We start from the raw sequence: 22302 nt of genomic DNA on the forward strand, positions 1-22302 counted from the left end.
GTACCACGGCTTTGCCTTTTAGGGAGATTCAGAATTGCATTTTGAAAGAGGGAATTGATTTCTGATCCATGGTGGAAATCTAGCAGAGTTCTGACTGCAGTGCATTTACACCAGTGCTATCCAGAATGATGCTTGGCCCTTTTGTTTCTGATTAATCAGAGGTCACAGCATTCATTCATGTCTCCTGTCACCTGGGGGAAATGCCAGAAATGAGTCTTCGCCTCCAACATGCGCAGGTGAAATGTTTCATTTTCATCAGAGCTCCTCTGAACCTGGCACTGCTTGGAGGCCTTTCCTTGCATTTTGGCACCTTTGAGGTCCACAGGCGCTTTGACCTCTCTTCTCTGTGTGCTGGAAAGGACATCATGTGTAGCATGGAGTTTCTCACTCCCAGTGGCTTTTTTTATGATACTTTCTTTGTTTCCTTTTGTCTCTTTGGGAGTAACGTCCCTTACCATTAGTTTGCTTTCAGAGAAGTGAGCTTTCATTTGATTCAGCATTTATGCCCAGCCTGTCTTTGCCAGCACAGTTGAATTGCTTGGTTTCAAAAATTAAAACACAATACAAAGATTGTGATTGACTGGCAGACAAACTGACTGACTGACTAACTGACTTTACCAAGCAAGAGAGCTTCAGAGCTTGAGAAGCTGTTCTCAGGTCCAGTGAATTTACTCCACGTGTTAGCTTGCACGTACTTGCAGTTCAAATTAAAAATCCTATACTTAATGAAATTATGGGTTTGCACTGGAAGTGTTAACCTGGTCTTTGATATAGCACTGAACGTTCTGACAATATAATCTAAACTTTATATGGGAAGCTATTAAACAGTTTTGCAAGGAGGCAAAATAAAAAAGTCAAGGGATTACAGCTCTGAACTGAAAAGTGAAGTGATGAAATCCAAAGTTCAGTTAGTAGGAAAAAATTCCCCTTAACTTCATTGAGTTTTGGATGAAACCCAGGATCTTTACCGAAGTTCAATCAGTGAGCGTATCTATTACTGAAAGGCAAACCATGGTGTCTTGTGCCATGAGAAGACAGTATCTCTTTGTAACGTGCAACCAGAGACTACTGAGCAATACAGGAAACAAACTTCAGGAGTAAGGGATGAGGAGAAACTCTGCAGGAAGTCCACTTTCCTGTACCTGGTGTGTTTCCTGGGCAGAGCAAGCGTGTACCCTGCAGTGTCCTACAGGAAGAGCTTTCAGTATCAAGCTTTCAGAGCTTTCAGAGTACTTTCATCAAGTATCTCAGATAAGTGCCACCACTTCTCCCCTCTAGCATTGCCTTGCCCAGTGTCTGTAGAAAACTGCGGAGATAGCTGACCCTAACCAGTGCTTTTTGCAGACTTAATGTCTTGGAGCAATGCAGAACAAAAGATCTTGCTTTCCTTGTGCCTGAATACAAGGTATCTATATTGAGATAAAATAAGCAATGGTTGTTCCAGTGGTATGTTTGTTGTTTGGCCATAGCACTTACCTCCAAAATGTCAAGAAGTGCCCACAAAGCACCTGGTTGGAAGCAGAAGAAGGAGGGTCAGTATTTTGCTTGACGATAATTCCCCTCTAGCTCTTCAAGATGTGCTGCTCCCTCTGCTCTCCTCTCAAGATACCCAGTGCTGGCTCTTGGTACTCACTCTGGAGCACAAAGGATATCTCTTGGTTCAGGTGTGGAGCTGCAGAAGGCTCTTCACAGTGCTTGCAAGCAGTGACTGGACATTGCAAACCCAAAAGACAGCCTGTTAGCACTTTCCTTACCTTTCAGTGGGCAGCTTCTCACTGGACACGCGTTGGTCTCACCTTGGAGGGTTTTGAAAACCCCCTTTTTTTCGCAAGGTTCTGCTCTTTTGGTTTTGCTTCACTTAAATTATGTGAGTGCTCAAATTGTAATTTGATTGATTCCATGTGAGGATTATCTCCAAGATGAACTGCAAGATGAAGCCGGTTCCTGGGTTTGAATACTGATGAGAGGTTAAAGTGGTTGCAATATGTTGTCTTCCTGACTGACAAGTCTGCTGGGAAGGCCAGTGGGGGCTGTGGGACTCACGTGCACTGGGGCTGTGGGAGCCCAGTGGGACAGGCTGCTGTAACCAGTCTCTTCCTTCAGTACCTCAGTACCTGGGGCTGTGCTTAACTTCAAGCAGAGGCTCAAGCCCTTTTGACTTAGTCTGTGCTACAGCAGAACCTCCGCTCGTGTGCTGAGGGTTCTGCCTGGGTAAGGCCTGCCAAGACCTGCGTCTATTTTGGTGGGCCAGAGGAGAGAAAAATGAGTCTTTTCCGAGCTGGCTGCTGAGCGTTCCTGGAAGGAGCTGAGCACCCTCAACTCCAAGGGTTGTCTGCGGGAGTTGACAATGCTCAGTGTCAGTCCTGGAACAAAGGTTATTATTAGACTTGCTAATGGCAAGTGTATGTGAGAGATGGGAGCTGTCTGTGACATAGCAATGTATAGTCATAAAAATGCAGATCTGGAGAGCATTACCAATGGGTTATAATGATTTAAAGATGTGGCTATTTAAAAATGTTGTGACTAAGATTCAGAACAAGACATTTAGCTCTAAAAATAGCTTCCTTTGTTTCCCCTCAAACACAGTTGCATGGCTTGGCCTCCTTTTTTTCAGCAATCCATTCTGCTGGGAGTGGGTATTTGTTCTTTAAGTGAAAATTAAAGGTTACCCAGATCTGATATGACATCTTCTTTTTTTCCCAGGTAAAATGTGAGGCTAAGGCAGCTTTGCCCAAACCCAAGAGTAACAACAGCAACTGTAAAAAAGGCTCAAGTGAGGATAAATCAAAGATTGCCGTAGGTGAAGAATGCAGAGCTGATGAGCAGGCTTTCCTTGTGGCACTTTATAAATATATGAAAGAAAGGAAAACACCAATTGAACGAATACCCTATTTAGGTTTTAAGCAGAGTAAGTATCCTTTTTCTCGCTTTCTTGTTGACATTTTAGAACGGTTTGGCTTCTCTGGAGAAAGTATTTGCACACAGAGCCTGTTTTAAATCCTTATGGACGGGGGGACTGTGTTTATATCTACACATTTTCCAGTCCAGGCATTTTACTGTCATATGCCTAGATTTGCATCTCTTCCTTCTTGGGGTAGTTGCTGCTGGATATTTATAGGTTTAAATCCGCTGATTATGACTAGAAATAGGCATGTTGAAAACTCTCTAGTTTTCTGTTTTGTAAATCTGCAGCGTCTGTAATGCCTTTCTTCTGAGTTAATAACATGACGTATGTTTATTGTGCCCAGATGTTCTTTATGAAAGGACAAATATTAAAGGAGGACATTTAAAGGTGGTCAAGAAAGGCACAAAAGGGATCAGATTTTTCAGCCCAGAAATGTGTTTATAGTTAATAAATTACTGACTTTGGAGAATATAAAACCAGACTGTATCTGTTTAATACAGAATGCAGTGTTTAAAATTGCTTTGGCATGTACAGTTTGTAGTGCCATAATCTGTAAAGCAATTGTAGGTGGAGAAGATACAGTTGTAACTAAATTCTACATAAATATTGCAGTGCAATGTAGAGTTTCCAACAAAAGCTGTAGAAGGGGGTATTTTTTTCCTTATCTATAGGCTGATTGATACTTTTTTTCCTTAAAGGGAGAACTCTATGGATTGAAATATTATTTACTCTAATTTATCTCACAGATTAAAACCATGTGTTATTTTGATGAAGAATGTCAAACTTGTGTGTTTTACATAACAATTTACATACCTAATAGCAATTGGCACTGATTGCAACAGGCCTCCAGCAGCCATTATAAACTTATATAACTCCGAATGATTACAATGTTTGTCTGAAAACTGGCTGCTTGAAATGGAAGTAAAATTAATGTACTATGAACAGCTTCGTTGCATTATGCATTGATTCAGATTAAATCAAGGCCTAAGTAAAGCTCTTGATAGCTTTGAAGCAATACAAGGTTCAATGAGGCTTTCAGAACATTTTGTGTTGAAGAGAGGATTTTTCTCCCCCCCTCCCCATTTTATTCTGTGCTCCCTTGCACATGGGGGCATGGTGGGCTTGAAAGACAAGCTGAGGCATTATTTCTAAAATTCCCCATACAAGGTAGGGCCCTCTCCTAACATATAGCTGAAATACACTGAAAGTTGCCTGTCATTCATTATAAATTAGGGGCCTGATCCAGTAAATACTTAAATGCCAAGACTAAGTACACTGAGAAGAGCAGAAATGTTTGCAGGACAGGGCTCTGTATTTGTCCAGCAAGACTTGTGCAAACATTGCCAATATAAATAGGTTAGTGGGAATGAGCAGTGTATACACTGCATCAGAGCATCCCCCCGTGGAAGAGGAGATCCTGTCCTCTGTGTTCTGAAGCATTACTGCTGAGTCTGGCCTGAAGTGAAAACAGCATGTCTTTTGGGAACCTCTGCTTCCTGGAGGAACAGTGCACTGACTTTACATAAAGCTGTGACATCAGTTTTTCTGCTGTCAATTAGCATAAAACAAAAAGAATAAAATAAAATAAGGCCAGCATGAGAAGTGAGAGGGAAGAAATTATGCAGGAAGCAACAAGCAGCTCCCAGCACGCCTTTTGAAGGAGTTACCTCTGTTCCTTTCACCCCACAGCCATGGGCAAGGCATGACCACATAATTACTGTGGTAATTTTCATTTGTGCTCCCCCCGGGCTCATTTGCACAGGATCCATTAGAATGCAGCTTATTGCTTATTGATTATGGAGGCCATTATCTGAGCTGCAGTAAATATTGGATATTGTTGTTTAATCGATAGGCTTTCTCTGTGAGCTAGTATGTGGCTCATGCTTGCTTGCTAATAAAATCAGTATTAAACAAATAATTAAAAGCAACATTCTCCCCAGTGAGTAATTTTTATTATCAAAGTTTTGGAAACATGCTACAGTCTCATTGTACTGTGCTTCTTATCGGTGAAGTCAAATGAGCCCATTACCTTTGTCTCAGTGTATTTTTCCAGTCCTGTTAAGGAATCTAAGTATGTTCTCTTATATGTAATTAAATATATATATATAGTACGGGCTAATATTTACTTTTCAGATTATGTAAATACCTCTTTGGAAAATGTTTCACAGGAGATTTTTCAGGGGCTGTGAGCTTTTTTTTTTTTTTTCTACTTTTTAAAGAACTGTTTAATTTACATTTCTTTGAAATATGTTGGTTAATGCAATGCTTATCTAAATACTTATTGTCCCTCTAACAGTTAACCTTTGGACTATGTTTCAAGCTGCTCAAAAACTGGGAGGATATGAAACAGTAAGTGTTTAAGTAACTTAAATGAAATAATTGTGCAATCTGACTTTTCCCTGCTAGAAAAAAAAAAAAAAAAAGATGTAAAAGCAAACAATCATTTGCTGCATTTTAAGCTAGCTGTACACAGTGTGGGTTTATTGGACCGTTTTTGGAAACAGTCCCAATTAGTTCCAGGTTTGGCAAAATTGTAAACTTGTCGTAAAAGCTACAAGTGGAAAACATATGTAACTCTTCCCTGTCAAGGAAATTAGTTGGGTCTGTAATTTTTTCCCATGTTGAGAAAGGGCTATTATTGTACAACAAGCCAAGATTGCATAAAAGAAATTTCACTTGGCAACATCCCTGACATCTGTTCATGTCTAATATGGGAAATGTATTAAAGGCTTTCAAAAGTAATCAGCATTGTCCATTAAGGAATAGTATGCTGCAGTATCTTCTCTTATTCCAATTGTAAAAGAACTTTATTAGACGAGGGTCAGTACCACATAAACAGGAAGTTATCAAAGTAATTCAGAAAAGTCTCTGACACTTTTTATCAGCTAACCATATCTGACAAGAGCAGTTTATTTTTAGCTTACAGGAAAATTTGAAGGCCATGGATTTTACAGCATGTATTTTAAACCAATAAAATATTAGAGCAACAAACTTAGATTAAAATCTTGAAAAGAGAAGAAAGAGCTGCATTAATATGGCACATAGAGATGACATCTGTAATAAAAACCAATTGACATAGGAAGATGTCGTCATTGGAAATATTTTCTTTGCACACAATGATCAGATTAAGTTGTTCAGTTCCTGCCGCAGTTGGATGAAAGAAATTATTTTTGCTTTGTTTACGAAGTAATCTGGGACATATCTGTGCTGTAGAGAACTGACAAGAAGAAATGCACTATCAGGAGACTGAAAGTCACTCGAAGCAGAATACAGAACTCACTGTTTTCCTTCCCTACAATAAAGCATACTGTTCCGTAAATTAACAACCCGAGTTTATTAGCATGGGTGTAGCTAGGATTTTGTGAAACACGGAATCTGACATTCTCAGCAAAAACACGTGCTTGATTTGGCTTATGTTAATTCTATATCTTTCATTAACCAGCACATACCATACTTATGTAGAGGAGTGTGCGTAGGTGTGCTAAGGAGTATATATGCATGAATAGCTACCATAGATACATCGTTACAGAAATTATGAGCCAACAATAATTGCTGTGAGTTGTAAAGCACAATGAAAGCAAGGGCTAAAATCTTGATCTTGATCCAGAACCTGAGAGAAGGCTGGAAGGGGAATGAGGTGTTTGGAGCAGTCAGGAAGGCAGCAGCATTTCAGATCTCCTTGGTGAGACTGAGGACAGAAGGGCTGCCAAAGTGGGGTCTTGCTGGAGAATGCTGAGTTCTAGTGCCAGAATGAGAGAGGGCAGGAGGATCTAGAGATGGTGAAGAAGGTGAACCTCAGTGCCTGAGGGAGCAGGAACAGGAGGATGAGTTTCTGAACAAGATGTCAGAGAGCCAGGTTTACCGACAACAGCGGAGAAGAAACATGAGAGGATCAGAGGAGAAGGTTCATGCACATGAGACTCATACAGGGTCGCATCACTCCATCCTTCTCTCAAAGGGATTCTCTCCTGTCCTTTCCTTGGTGGTAGATGTTCCCAGTTGGTTAGGGGAATTTGCCACCTTTGATGAAAACAGCAGTAAAAGCTCAAGCTGTCTGACATACCTGGGAGTCCAGCCTTGGTTTGGGAGCATCTCTGCTGAAGTGTGGGCTGTTTCTACAGCTGTGATTGGCTTCTGTACTCTTTCTGTGAAAGAGCTGAAGCTGGGAGAACCATGCTGATATGATTTGGGTTGCACACGGAGGCTGTTTGATGTTATCCTTTTCTGTTAACATCTCACCCTCAGTACGGATGTGCCTTTGCTTTGTATTCCCTGAATGTTAGAGTTATCTGTTGCAAAACTTTGACCTGTACACACTTGTTTTTTTTAGAGATTTATAGCTGGTTTGTATTCATTGAGCTTGCCAAACAGCATTTGTCTGTATATATTTCATTATGGTGAGCATCAATGAGAGACTCCTGAATTTGGTTTGGGTTTCATTTTTCAAGGAGGCAACAGATGACTGGGATAACGTGGACCTCAGTTCCAGAATCTTAGGCAGGTTTACGTAGTCCCATATTTAAAATTTCAAGCGAGTGCTGTAGTTCAGTAACAGCGAGATTCCACCACTCTCACAAACTGTTGTGATTGTGATTCATTTGCACTATTTTTGATGAGAAGTTATGCGCAGAGCAAAGGCTTTCTTCAGTTTTAGGGTGACAGGAGCCTACCCTGATTAGCATATTTATCTGTATGGACCAGACCCTGCCATCTGGCTTGGATCAGTCTCTTGTAATGGTTTCATCATCTTTACCTTCTTCTTAAAATTTCACATTTCTGGTTTGTGCATTCAGCTTTTTCTCTTGGAAGTACTGTAAATAAAAGAATTCTTACAAGGAGATATTTGTCTTCAGCGTGCAACAGCTGCTTTCTGAGCTGGCAGTGAATTATGGACTGGTTAAAATCACATATTGGAACTTAGAGTGGTTAGGTGACAAGTTTCTTAGAAGTGAGTGTAGAAACTTCCCTAGTTATAGCAGTTTACATCCTCATGTTTGGCAGAAGGTGCTACTTGGCCCATTTTCAGTTTCAACCCCTGCCCTGTCCACCTTGTACATGTACAGATGCCATTATGAGATCTTAAAAATGAGAATCAAGCAGAGGCTATGTACAGTGTTTTTCAGCTTCTGCTGAAAAAGATTCTCAGAACAATGTATGACCTGTTGTTTAAGGATCTAATAGTGAATGGAACTTGCCAGAGATTGCATTTGAAGTGCAGAGAATAACTTTCTAAACTATCTGTCTGTCTTTCCTTATGTTTCAGATACTGGAATGAATCTGGTAGCAGAGACCATTAGCTGTACATACAGGATATTTAGTAGCGTCAAGTAATCATTGTGTGTCATATGCTTTTATTTAATGGCTCTCCAGTTAGACTGCTTGTGAGAGTCATTTCTTATTTCTCCATTATCTGTTCGGTTACTAATTCTTAGTTAGTTGTCATCCGTAGCAGTAATACCACACTCCCATGTATTTCTGATTGGACATAGTACAGCCTTAATAAAATCAGGATCCCATGCAAATTGGTCTAAACCCTTTACAGACAAAACTGTCTCTTCTGAATTGGTGGGATCATGTTTCTCTCCAGTGAAGTAGATGAAATAAGCATCTTTATTGCTCGTAGTAAGAGAGTGCATTGGAAAGCACTCTCTGCAGCAAGCTCTCACAGAATGAATGATTTAAAATGTCCCCAAATCCTTGGAAGAAAAGTCACATTCCAGGGGGCTCAGCTGCAGTGGCGTTTAACAACCATGGACTGGAATTTTGTCAGTCACCCTAAGTCAAGAGAGTAAAAGATGCAGATGTTCAGAGATGGGAAACTTCCAAGAATTATTTCAAGAGTTGTCTTTGGCAAGTCCTGAGGTGGCTTCTTTCCTTCTGAGCCAGCACAGGAGGAATGCCTTGGCATATTGTGAAAGGCAGTCGTGCTGAATGGGCTTAACCTGCAGATGTCTTAGAAAGATAAAGGGCAAAAAGAAAATTGGGTGGATCTTAACCCTTAAGTTTCACTGAAGGTCAGTGAGATGCCATTTAGCTGCTGCCTTCTGGAAGCAACAGTAAATTGCTTTAGTTTTTAGAAATTAATGATTGATGCATACAAAAGTTCTGTGTCTGGGCGGGCCCAAAGGAACTGATATCTCAGTGGAATGCCAAACTCCTAATTGCCAGAGCTCTGTTCTGAGGAGCCTTACAAAGATCATGTACCATGACCAGAAAATCCCCCATTCAATTGGGAGCAAGAAGCTGGGATTGGCAATGGAGAAGATCATATATTCCTCAAAGCAGAAGATACCATTAAAAGCATTTGTATAAGCAGTCCTCTACTTTAATAGATAAGATCATTGCTTTAATTTGGTTGCTTTTGAGTACCAGTCACAGCCTAATACCGTGCTTACAGGAACAAGATCCAAATCTGCTCTTGGATCCCTGGACTGAGCAGTCTCTTGCTTGACTCCAGATTCTGGTGACAGGGAAAGATGGCATGCAGGTTTTCAGTGCCCCTGAATCCCAGTGGCCATGGACTGGGACTGTGGAGCTGTAGTTTGGAGCAAACTGCGGGAACGGTCTGCAAACCAGAAGACCACTATATATAAAACTGAAGCCAGCATTGGGATGGAAAGCTGCCAGAGATTAGGCTGGCCTTTGCAATTGCCTTGATTGGTTGGTGAGCCTGGAGCATCCTGTGCTCTTAGAATTGTGGCAGACACTACAAGAGATGTATATACTGGTGTGAGCAGAGAAAAACAAATTGGAAAACTAAAGCAGCAAAGAACTTTGTCCTCTGTATGTTGTCTACTGCAGCAGGTCAACCGAAGTCAAGAAACTGAAAGTGAATTTACTAGAAGTGTGAAAGGAAAGTGCTTAGGAAATAGTTATTAAAGCTTTTGCATAATGTTAGTTAGTTAGTCTTACTTTACTAAAGCTCCATGCCCCTAAAAATGACACTTGTGAATGTGTTTACAGGAAATTCCCTGCTCAGCCAACTAAAACATTGTAATATTTTTGCACTTTTCTGTTACCTGCCTTTCTGTTTCTCATGTGCCCCAGCCATGGGTGTGTTACTAGCAAGGACCACATATGAACCAGTTCAGAGTAGAAAACCACTGTGTAAAAGCAACCAAGGCAGGTATTTTGATACAAACAGTAACCATGAGCAAAGCTTTGCCAGGCACTGCCCATTCCTGGCTGCTCAAGAAGTTCATCGTCACTGAAGGTGGGTGGGAGAGACTTCAATGAAAAAAGCAAGCAGTCCTTCATTTCAACGCGGCCAGCATGAGCATCCAGCTCAAGCAGTGCTGCCCTGCATGGCAGTTGTGAGGTTTCCACAACACTGCATTTTGTTCAGATTGTTTAAGGATGCAATTTAGTCCTTTGAAGTTTATTAAGCATAAAAACTAAACTTTCCAAAGCAGGGGAAAACTCATCTACAGGCTTGGTTAGGATAACAGTTATTTCAGGGAATGTCAAATTTATACGTGGGAGGGCACAACTCTGCTAATTGCCAAGGAGTTCTGATCCTCTGCAGAGGCGGAATTGGATAAAGCTGGACAAATGTTTGTGTAAATACTATTATTTTTAACAGTCTAGAGGAGATGGACACCAATAAAGGTGTCCAGTGACTTCAGAGAAATTCCCCTTTCACCTTAAGGAAAGTAGTGTTTGCTATTGTTCCAGCTTGAGTATCAACTTTGGATTTGGCTCATAGTTAATGAGACTTTGGTTCTGAGGCTGCTGTGTTCCTTTTGAAAATGGACACTGTGCTTCGTAGTAGCATGGGCATGTTTAAAAAGGGGACTTGCTGTCCTTCTCTTGCTGACTAATCCTTTGCTTTCATTCAGAGATTCTGCCACAGCCCCACAGTACTTAGTCAAAGATGAAGTCCTGGCCCAAAGCCTTGCAAGCCAGCTGGGCTGGGCTTTCTAGGAGGGCATAGCGCAGCTCACAGTGTAGCTCTGAGCACTTTTATTCCCTTAGCCTGTGAGGCTGCCAGGTTACATTTGATAAAAGGCCTCTTGCAACAGCCCCTGGGGGACCTTTGATTCTGGGGAGCAATCGAAAGGCAAGGGCTTTCTGGCCATGCCTTATTCTTCTGCCTGTCCCAATGAACCATAACAAAAGTGTGGGAGGCAGGACCAGAAGTAGCTTTCCATCCAAGCTTTCCTTTACAGCCTGGGACTTGATCCAATGATTTTTGACCTTTCAGGTTGCAGAAGGAGCATCCTTTAATATTCCCAGGAGTTACAGCTCATTATGATTCCTGTTCCTCAACCCCTTCAGTAAAAATAATAGACTGAAGTGTGGATAGCTTGGGGAAGAGATGTTGTAAGGACTTCAAAATGAACTTTTTTCTTCAGATGAGTGTTCAGTTTCATTTCATTAATTCATTTGTGCCAAATTTATCTGCACTACTAAGCACTAGTAGTGAGTTGGAGCTGGTGCTGATGTTTTCTGAGAACTGCACAAGCAATGAACTTGGAGGAACTGTAACGATACCAAATGCTAAGTCACCAGCCAGCCTTTTGGCTTCAGAGAATGATTTCAGCAAAGGAAGGATTTTCCTTTTATGTAGAGCTAGAAAGAAATACCTTTTACCCTGTAATATTTAATGATGGTAGCTATCTCCTCTTGTTTAGATTAAAATTACAGGCCTCAGATTGCAAGTTGTAATATTTGTTTTCTTCTGATTGCTGCCTTTAGCTCCTCAGTAAATGCCATTGACTACTCTGTGGGTAACTCCAAAGAAGCCTCCAGGGCTGAATATATTAAAATCCACAGCATTCCACAGAAAATGACAAAATTCTCCCCAAATTGCCCCCACAATTTTCCACTGGCCTTTTTTATGAGCTGCAGGCAGAGGAGGGTGATCTATTGTGCTTGTCCTATTCCTGCTTTTCTTCCTGTTTTAAATATAGTGGAATATATAAAATAATGAAGTGGTATTCAGAAACAATTCTTTTGCCAGGTCTTCCATCTGTTATTCTGTATAATCCTAATTTCTGTACAAAAAACAGAGCCGTGGTATGCAACTCAATATGTTACAAGATGTTTATTTTCATCAGAGTAGTCCAATAAAATACATAGCTCAAATATTAAGATTGGGGTATGTTAAGATTTCACTACTATTTGATCTATATATTCTACTGACATAAATGGATAAAAATAAACAGCTTGTAACCTATAGAGTTACAGACTCTGCTTTTGTGGATTTACAGAATTCTGTGGTGGATTTGGGTTTTGCAGCAGATTTATTTTCTCTAATTCAGTTAAAATAACTACGTAATCATTATTTGTGCTGAGTACGGGTCTAGCTTCATTTTCATAATTCACCGTGGGATTTGTCTGCATAACTTCTTATGGTTAATGACCCTATATTGATTGAGATTCTCTTTTGTGAGGCTGGATTGCTTGTGACTTGATAATGAATCAGTCAGATCTCTCCATTTTAGAGCGAGAGAAAATAGGCATAGTGTTAACTTACCAAAAAAAAAAAAGAAACCCAACACCCAGAGCTTTGTGCGCTCTATATATTCTGTAGGGGCTTTTATTGTTCTTGTAGTACATGCTGTTCTGAAAGTGTCACACATGCATTTGTTGTTGTGAACTCAAACGCTGTAGAATCTGTAAAGATGCAAGATTAAATTTTCCATTGCCATTTTTACAGATAACAGCCCGTCGACAATGGAAACATATTTATGATGAATTAGGTGGTAACCCTGGAAGCACAAGTGCTGCTACATGTACTCGCAGACATTATGAAAGGTAAGATAACGAATCTGAAATGCTTGTTTAATAATGAAAAAATTAATTTGGAGAACCTTCAAAGCGTTTTATAAAGAACTAGAGAAAGAGAGAGAGAGAGAGAGAGAGAGGTTTCTTAAAGATACAGTAAATTTTCCCCCAACAGTTCAGTCAGATAATCCATTGTAATTTAAACCACAATATATGTCTCCAGTGTCTAAATACATAAAACAAGCATCTATTTTCTTTGGTACATATCTTAATTTTTACAACCGATTTCCGGGTAAAGAAGCTGAAAAATTGAGCAAAACATACTCAAGGAGAAATGAGAAATGAGCTAATTGATGCAGACACTTGTCTTCTGTCGGTTTTTAGGAATACCAATTAAGCAAATTGTGGTTGTGATCAAAATAATGGGGCAGCCCACAATGCAGGGTGCTGTTAATGTTGTAGGTCATGCAGAGCACTGCATTCCTCTTCTTCACTGCATTCCTTCCCTCCTCCCTGCCTGCAAGCTGCTGCCAAACACTCTTTCTCTGCAGCCATTGTTGCTGGTCAGAACTGTTGATTTCTTATTCTTCCCATGTAGATAATAACTTCCAGGGCTTGTGAAGCCAGCATGCACTGAATAGAATACTGGAGCTGGAATGTTGTTTTGGTTTACTTAGATTTTTAGAAACAACCTTTTTTTTTTCTTTTTTTTCTTTTTTTTTTTTTTCTTTTTTTTTGTAGACAAGAAAGTTTTAGTGCAATCTTTGCAATTTCAGGCTCAAATAAGGAAAGTCCAATCTCTTGTTCCAGAGTGTAAACAAGTTATGGTGCTGGGCTCAGGAAAAGGCTGGTCTTGCTGTGCACAGAGCTGTGCGTGTTGGGCATTTTCTCACCCTTTTTTCATGCTTTATATGTTGGCCACTCCGAGGAAGATGCTGCCCGCACCATGGCGAAAAAGGCTCATTGCTGTCCTTTACAGGTGGCAGCTGTGGCATGAGGGCCTGGATGCACCAAGAAGTTCCATCTAATGCATTATAACAGAATTTGGAGCCAAACATTGGGGCAGATTGTGTGAGTTGCTATACATGTCAGATGGGCTTTCCTCTGTCGTTGCGTTGCTGACGGATGTTATAGATTGCCCTAGTTGACTCATCAGATTGTCTGGACTCGGCTCTTCCCCTCCCTCATTTCAGCTCCAAGAGGCTCAGGTCTTCCTCTTGCACACAGGCCAGTGGATTGGGTTAAAGCTGGCAGCCTGAGCTTCCCTTGGCCAGGTGTACCTTGCAGAACCCTGTTTTTTTTTTTGTCAGAGGAGACCCAGGCAGGCTGAGAGTTCAGGCTCTGCGGCTTCAGGGCATGCAGGAAGCAAGTGTTCCTGGGCTTGGTGCTGAAATTCAAGATTCACTGAGAGAACAGTTCCTCGCTAGCTACGGAAAGTAAATGAACCATTCACAGATACATGATGAACCCCCCTCTCTTTACTTTCATGCTAGTGGTTCATTATTGTACATGCAAAACCCTGGAATTGTGCTCTTCTTCTTCTCATTGATGCCTAGAGACTCCTTCCTGTGACTTACTCAGCAGTTACTTAGGGATATGCTACAAAGTACCACAATCTGTTGTGCTCACTAGAAAAGCTGAGCAGATTCATCATGCCTTCAAGGTACCACAGCCTTTCCAGCTACCCAAAAACAATTTTGCTTGCCAGGAGTCTGAGGGAGGAGACAGCTTTAGCTGATGGTCGAGATGAGTCTTAAGACATCGAAGAGCTCAAATGTGAGCCCTTGGGTTCCAGAGCCAGGCGTAATACTGACATGAGGCAGGACCTATTGTTCAGGTCTCTGTGGCTGGCTGTCAAAAAAAATTTCTGATGTTAGACCCTCTTTTTCCACCACGGGAAAGCTGTATGGAGTGTCAGATTTGGAAAAAAAGTAAATGAAATTGTCATGGTTTGTTTCAGCTGGTAATTTTAACCACAGCACCTGTAAATGTAATGTTCATTTCTAGCCAATGCACTCAGATGACATTTAATCTAAAGCTAGAACTGCAATGCAGGAATACGCATTAATGATTCAGGACGCACATACATTTTCTAACTTGAAGGTGAGTTGTAAAGCTAAACTGGAAATTGAATTAAGCTGGGAAGTAAATGTTGAACAAATCTCATGATTTTTCCTTTCTGGATCCCAGTGGCCTTCTTACTGGAGGCAGAACATGCAGCTCCCTGGTGTCGCTGGTGCTGCTGTTTGCATCATCCCTGCCATCCATCTCCACAACTAGATGCCAAGGGCACCATGCTGTGGTAACTAGGTTTTCTCAAGTTGGTAGAGAGGCTACCAGCTGTTTGTACTGGCTTGAGCATATCAAGGCTGCATCAACGGCAGTGACCTTCCTGTGACAGCATTAGGATACTGAAGAGCGTAATGCACGTGGCTCCCACGTGGCCTCCCAGACGCTCCTCCCAGTGCCCCACTGCAGGCTGGGTTTTCAGATCCTGTGCCTGGTTCAAAGAAAAGAGAGGAAAAGAATCAGAAACTGTACCAAGGTGGCAACACTACAACCAAGCAAAAGTATAGGAGTGCTGGTGTGGTCAAGGGCAGGCAGCACTCTGCTCCCCAGCACACATCACGGCAGGAGAGGCTGCAACGCCTGCCCCTGCTGGGCTCTGGGTGGCAGGCAGCTTGGGGAAGTGATGGCCTTGTTCCTCCCGCAGAGGGGAGATTCTGCATGCCTTATCAACTGATTCATTTCAGGCAGTATGGTTTGCGTTTCCAGTAACTGTTTTCATTTTAAAACAAAGCAAGGTAGTAAGTGTTTCAGTAAGTGTTATTTGTGCATTAGTTAGACAACTTCTGTTTTATTAATGAGTGTAATAATGAAAGTGCAGGTTGCTGAGTAGAAGTAATGGGTGTTTTTATTTAAAGCATAGCAGGTATCGCGTAATGCCAGTGAATGTGTTATTGTCACTGTAGGCATGGCTGGTCTGAACCTGCCTCAAATTGGGTTGTTTCAGGTAGGCCCCAGCACTTCATAAAATGTCTTTGTCAGCCTGGTTTCCCTTCCAAACCTATCCATCTCTGTCAGTTTTTAATATTAGTACCAGGCTCTTGGCTATAGTCCATTAGTACTGTACTTAATTGCTCATGTTACAGATGATTACCAATATAAAAAGCATTAATGTTTTCCCATCGTGGGGCTGTTGCTCTCTCTGTGGTTCGGGCTGCGCAGAGCTGAGGAGTTGTTGTTTTTCGGTCATTACTGTTTGTGCTCTGTGCAGGCGGTTCCCTTGCTGTCTGTGTCAGCTGTGTTGGCCTGGGCCTTCCTGAGGAGCGTGAGCCCTTGTCAGTGCCCCATCTCCCTGTTATCAGCAAGCCCTCAGAAACGGCTGCTCTTCTGCGAAGAGCTCTGCTCCCCACCGCCTTCCCCCCTAATGCAGATGTGGGTTTCACATGCAGGGGCTGAGGTTTCTTTCGCTTTTACACAGAACACATGATCATCAGCTTTAATTACCCTGTGTAAACGATAGGCTGTGTTTCTGCAGCACCAGTGACGTTGCTGTTAGGGGTTTTTCATAAATATTACACCTCCACCCCCTCAAAAAAAAAAAAAAGAAAAAGAAAAAACAACACAAAAACCACGACCAACTTGCTATTTCGCAAGGTATAAAAAGTTCCAAATAAAACGCTAGCAATTGCATGTTGGGGCCTTTTTGTGCCTCAGAGCCTGGCTGTCTTTCATCTCGGTTTCCTCCGAAGCAAGCTCCGTCCAGCAGCTACGCACAAATGTGCAGGGCTGGGGCACCTGGTGTGAACTAGTGTGCAGCGTTGCCCCTCAGCTGTGTGGTGGCCAAATGTGTTGTGTTGGAAGATGCCATGGCCAGCAGTGGGTAGTCCCTGAGGGCTGCGGCCTGTCTGGGTGCTGCAGAGCCATGCAGGAGCTGGACTGTGCCGTGCCCTGCTGTACCATGGGGTAGGTAGCTCACGGCCTGACCCTCGTGAGCCACCAGAGCTTCGGCCACCCAGCTGTCCTGGTCAGACCCAGGTGGCAGGGGTCCATGGCAGGACTCATCTCTCTGCAAATCTGGATAGCCAAATGGGCAGGTTGCTCTGAAGCCGTGGCTGCCAGGACACTGTGGGGATCAGGTGATGGAGAGGGGACCTCAGCAGGCAGTAGGGCATTGCAGCTCTGCATGGTGGTTGTGCCATGCTTTGGGAACAGACTCCTGGGGTCTGTGGTTCCTGGGCACCTGCAGTGCATGCTGTACATCTGTCCCCTTCCAGCATACTGAAAATGGTGAGATGCAGTGTCCAACTTGGAGCCCATTCTGACATTTTTCAGTCTTAATCACACACAAAAATATTATGTATTATCAGAAACACAAGGCAGGTCAAAATAAGTCCCTTACATGGTTTCCCTTTAAGAACCATGAAGTTTCTCTACCCTAAGGATATTGTGAAGTAATTCAATATGCAAGGAGAGTCCTGCATTGCTTACAAATGCTGCATGGTTTTGTTAAAGCGTTCAGATAATTTTGGTAAAGTTTGAGCATTTTGGTGGAGCTTTGTAGGAAATAGCAGCTGGTCTTTTAGGAGGGAAGGAAAAATAGGAGCCTTTTAGAGCATATAAGTGAAAATGTTTATGGTAGTCTTCTAATATATGTTGTAATTTATCTGAGGTTTTGGTTTACATTGCTAAGTGTGAAAACATCCTCAGGCAAAAGTTAATCAAGTGTTATGTCATCCTGTAAACTACAGCTAGCTCTTTGTTTGACCCCAAAAAACTTGCCAAGCAATATTTTTTTCTTGTAATACCAACTTGTTTTTATTTTTGTGTTCACCCCACTTTCCTGCCCCCCTCCCACTACAGCTAGTTACAGACTCCCAGAAAACTTTTAAAGTTTCAAACTGTCTCAGTAGTTTTCCATCAAGCATGAATTTAAGCCTGAAGACAGATGAGGTATCGTAGCCCTCTTTTTCTTTTCCTATTTTTTTTTTGAGTGTCTTTTGTTTTTTGTTTTGGTTATTTTTTTGGTAAATAACAAGAGGTTTCTACTTGAGATTTTCTGCCCTCAGGGCTTTATCATTAAGATTAAATAACTGCACTCTCAAGCATACCACTGAACAAACATATTTTCAATTATGTGAGTAACAGATGCTTTAACAAAGGAACTATTGAAAATTCAGAAAGCTTCCCCCCTCCCCAAAATTTAAAAAGTATCAGATGACAGAGGAATGTAATTGTTTACCATTAAAAAACAGATCCTTAACTGTCCATTCAGAACATCTGAGAACACGCTGTTTTTTCAAAATTTCTTCAGAACTGGGTTTCCAGCCTGGTAGACTTAGTGGCCAGGACTAGAGTCGTCGGGTGAGCTCATCAGATGATCAAGTATTCTTTTCCAGAGACTGCAGGCTGATGGTCTCTCTCCCTTGCGGGGAACTGTTTCCCCAGCCACATCTTCCTTTCCACCTGGGGTCTTGCCCCAGAAGGGCTTGCGAGTTTTGTAGAGAGATCTGGGGAAGCTTCTCTGTCCTCATCACCCTTTGCTGTGCGCTAAATCTGGAATGGTTGCTTGTTTCCCTTCACTGAGCCATAGGATGAAGAGTGTCTGAGCTTACATCGCCTGACAGTGCAGCTAAATCAACAGCTGTTTGTAATGTCACTAATTTCTAGTTTACCTAAAACAAAGTGCCTTTGAATTCTCTCACAGCAGTGCAGTTCCCACCTTTCAGCAGCGAGCTGTTCTCATTACTCACCAGCACTCCCAGTGGGCTGTGAGGAAAGTTGTTGATGAAAGGATGAAAGAGCCATTTCTTTAAGGAAGGGAAGTTCTTTGCGAACAAAATCGAACTCAAACATATTTTGCCTTTGCTGATAAAATACATGCTAGTTTTGTACTTCAGACATATGCAAATAGTCCTATTGCTATTGTATTCTGCATGAAAGCATGCAGGCTTGCTTTCGTAACCCCTGGATTGTACAATGCAGCACAGGGAAATTAGGCTTGATTTCCTCATTGTGTTTTATATTCCCATTTCAGAAAACAGGCTGAGATCTTAAGAGTTTGGGTTATTCCTCCCCCCTGTTCTCTGCTGGAAAATGGTCACTGGTGCCCAGAAAGCTGTCTAACACTCCTGTCAATCCTCACCAGCTGATTGCTGTTGAAGGTGACTTGTTTCCTGTGACAGCATTGCTCCGAGATTTGTTCCTTTTAAAGGATATCGGTGTACAAAAGACAAGCCTTCTTTGGGATCAGAGCTAGGGTGTTCCTGCTGGTCCCTTAAAACAGCCAAATGCTTTGCCATTGGATTTCCAGGAAGAGAATGAGGCTTCTGCAACTGAGGTTATCGATTGGAGGCCCTCTGCCCTGGGACTGCCTGCCTCTGCGTGAGGACTGTTGCTGAGTCGCCCCAGCTCAGTGCCGCTTGTCTTGGCTCCATGCTCACAGGGCTGACGATGGCTCTGCCTTACTGCTCTCAAGGACCTAACAGAAAGCTCCCTTAGTGAACCTGGCAGAACAGTGGTCTTCTCCCCAGCTGTGCCTTCAGGGGAAGGAGTCAAGACCCACTCACCTGTGACTTAGTATGCCCCGGGAAGGAAGTGTTTTCCAAACTCCTACCAGCAAGGTGATTTGTTGCCTGTCCCTTCTCAGTGTTTCTGAATCTGAGCATTTACTGTTCTCATGATTTACATTAGCATCTAAACCTTGCATAATCTCACTAATCCCCTGGCCCCCAGATAACCACTGGCAGTGAGTTCCATGGGTTAACCGATGGTTGTGTTCATTCGGTAGAGCAGATTTAAGTCTTTTTCCATTCTCATTGCAAACAACTTCCTTAACCTTCTTGCCTGGAATGGAAAAGGGGCAGCGTCTCCCAAGTAATGGGCTCTGGTATTTTATGTGCTTCCAAGATTATTCTTGTGGCTGAGAGGCTCCCTTGCGCACTGTTTTGTGTTGGGCTTGGAGCCCTTGAGAAAGCAAGATGATGTCAATAGGAGGCATGTTGGAATATTTTATTCTGCCAGAAAGAAAACAAAAATAAACACTGAGACAAACGGTATAAAAATACTGTAGGGGTTGTGTTGAATTGCCTCCTGCCCTCCTTCCCCCAGTGCAGCCCATGGACAGAGCACTGTGTCACGGGCATATGGTTCCTCCCTGGCCGGAGCACCCTGTAATATCCACGCACAGTGGGGAGAATTCGAGAGGAAACTGGCAGCCTTAACATTTAATTTCCTTCCTCTTTCTGGGTTGGTCAGATCCTTTGCATTATTGTAACTATTTTTTTTATCATGTCTATAAATAGACGTGCTCTCATGTATTACGTGAAGCAGAGTTGGGCCAAAAAAATCATTCATTCTTTATAATCAATACATGAAAATGCAGTGGTTATTGGCTCAGATTAGACCTTGTATTGTTATTTCTGTAGCTGGGGAAAAAAAAATGTTGACTAATAAAGATTAAGGACTTTTTTTTCTTTTTATGAAATGCTAATGATGAAGACATGTTTGATATACTGTGAAATACATTTCTCTAATGTGAAGTTTCTGCTTTTTGTTGAGAAAGATATTCAGTCCCTGGAGGATTTTAGAATTTGTAAATATAAAATTATCTGCTTCAGTGTTTCTCAAAAAAATGTTGGCAGAAAGCCAGATTACTTACATTGCTGTAATAGATTTGCTGACCTCTGACATCTGCTGCAGAGAAGTACATTGAATTTTTCATAATATCAGATGATGCAGATCTGAAAACTCAGTACACTGCACCATTATTTAATTCAGGACTTAGTAAAGCAAAATCTTTTTTTGAGTAGCAGTTTATACGTGATTAAACTTAATATTGCCGATCGTAATAAATCAGGATTAGTATAGTACTGATTTGTTAATCTAACTTGTATTGATTTTAAGTTGTCTTTATTTAAAAAAAAAAAAAGACTCGCTTTTCACAGTGACTGAATTTAATAAGAAGCTCTGTGATAGCAAAGACTCCCCTACTGTTTCTGCTCTTGGCTGGAAAATGTTATTCTTGTATTATTCCAGGAAAAAAAAAAAAAACAACAACAAAAAAAACCCTCATGCTGCTAAAAATCTGCTGCCTGTGGAAAGATTTTTTAATACACTAGTGCTTACATATTCTATTTATGTTAATTGACTTATAAATAATACATTTTATTAATCTTAATATTGGAGTCTTGATCATGATAAAGACCCTTTTATTTGCTCTCCTCGCAGGCTTCACAAGTAAATATTCCTTCGACCACAGAACGGCCCCCCTTTCCTCCTCCATAAGTACTTTGATACTTCCCCCCACCGCCGCAGACAGCCCCGTCCAAAGCACTGACAGTGCGGGTGTTGTTTCTGAGCAGAGCACGTTTGAGGTGTTGAGGCGCATTTTTGTGAGCCCTGTCCTTCCTTTCCTTGTGCAAAGATTGATTAAATCTTACCTGCGCTGCAAATATTTGACAAAAATCCTGCGTTCGTTTCAGACATGTCACATTCTGCTAAACTATTTGGATAATAGCAGATCGCATTCTTCCTGCGTTGGGCAATATTGACCTTAACTTGGCTGTGCAGCGAGCGGTAATGGCATGTGAGCCGGAGCTCTAACCGTTCTGAGAGCTGCCTTAGCTTTATTACTCCTGTGCTATAAAAGCTTCTAATAATCAAATGATAAGATCATATCCTGTGGGTAATTGTGTTGTACCATGACAGGATAACTGAAAAAACACTCAGTGAAAATTGTAACCAGCGGAAGTCTCAACACGCAGAGCATTCTTGTGTGGTTGGGCTCCGTGTGCCGCCTTGCGTGGGATCCCCCGTGCCCCCTGCACCCACAGCTCTCCGTGCGCCAGGCGGTGTGCTGGGAGCGAGGCGGAGAGCTCCTCCAACAAGCCATCCTTGTGTTTTGGTTCCGTTTTACCTTAGTCATGCCTGCTTCCAGATACAAGAAACATTTAATTCCAGATTTCCTGCTGCTGGCTCCAGGCCTTTGACCGGCGATGTGAAATGTATTTTTACTGCTGTCGTACTGCCAACTGCTGAGCTCAGTGAAAAATAACTAAAATGAAAATGTTGTACTCCCACGTGAACTCAGGGTAAGAAAAGGAAATTTTAAGGCACAGTTGCTAATTAGCACCAAAGCTAATGAGTTCTGGTGAGGTGCACCACAAGGAGGAGGAGCTCTGGGAGGCTGGCTGGGAGGCGTGCAAGCACTCGCCATTGCTGCAGCCCAGGCCCAGCTGTGCCTGGAGCCCCCCATGTACCATCTTTGCAGCAATGCCCACCATTGGGCCACAACTACATGCCCTCCTTGCAGCAAGGCACACCAGTGGGCCATGGCGCCTGCTTGCACAGCACTTGGACGCTCTGAGGGCCTGTTGAGGGGAGGTGGGAATTTGTAACGGGCAGCGTGTTTCTATGGAAACAAAACAAAGCCAAACAGTCGCCTCGCAGCGCTAACAAGTATTGTCATAAAACGTGTTTTTATTAAAAGCGAGTTTAAATATTTAACACATGGCAGAGCGACATCAGTGTTGCCCTGTGTGAAGCCCAGCCTTGCCTCGAGTCAAGTCCGAAGAGCGCTGTGCAGCACAGGGAGGTATCCGGTGCTTGCACGAATATTTGTGCTTTGTGAGTGAAATTCAGCAGCCTCAAGTATGAACAAGATT

General features: G+C 42.2%; 1 protein-coding gene across 1 annotated transcript in view; it reads left to right on the top strand.

The window, feature by feature from the left end:
- ARID5B (AT-rich interaction domain 5B) overlaps positions 1–22302 on the top strand; it is a 119070-nt gene that overhangs the window by 85091 nt on the left and 11677 nt on the right. The window contains exons 7-9 of the mRNA XM_042863137.1: positions 2704–2908; positions 5202–5254; positions 12567–12664. Coding sequence (XP_042719071.1) covers positions 2704–2908; positions 5202–5254; positions 12567–12664 — 356 coding nt within the window. The remainder of the gene's footprint in view (positions 1–2703; positions 2909–5201; positions 5255–12566; positions 12665–22302) is intronic.

The sequence above is a fragment of the Lagopus leucura genome, unplaced genomic scaffold (genome assembly GCF_019238085.1).
Source record: "Lagopus leucura isolate 7727_CA_CO unplaced genomic scaffold, USGS_WTPT01 Super-Scaffold_739, whole genome shotgun sequence".
Lineage (NCBI taxonomy): Eukaryota > Metazoa > Chordata > Aves > Galliformes > Phasianidae > Lagopus > Lagopus leucura.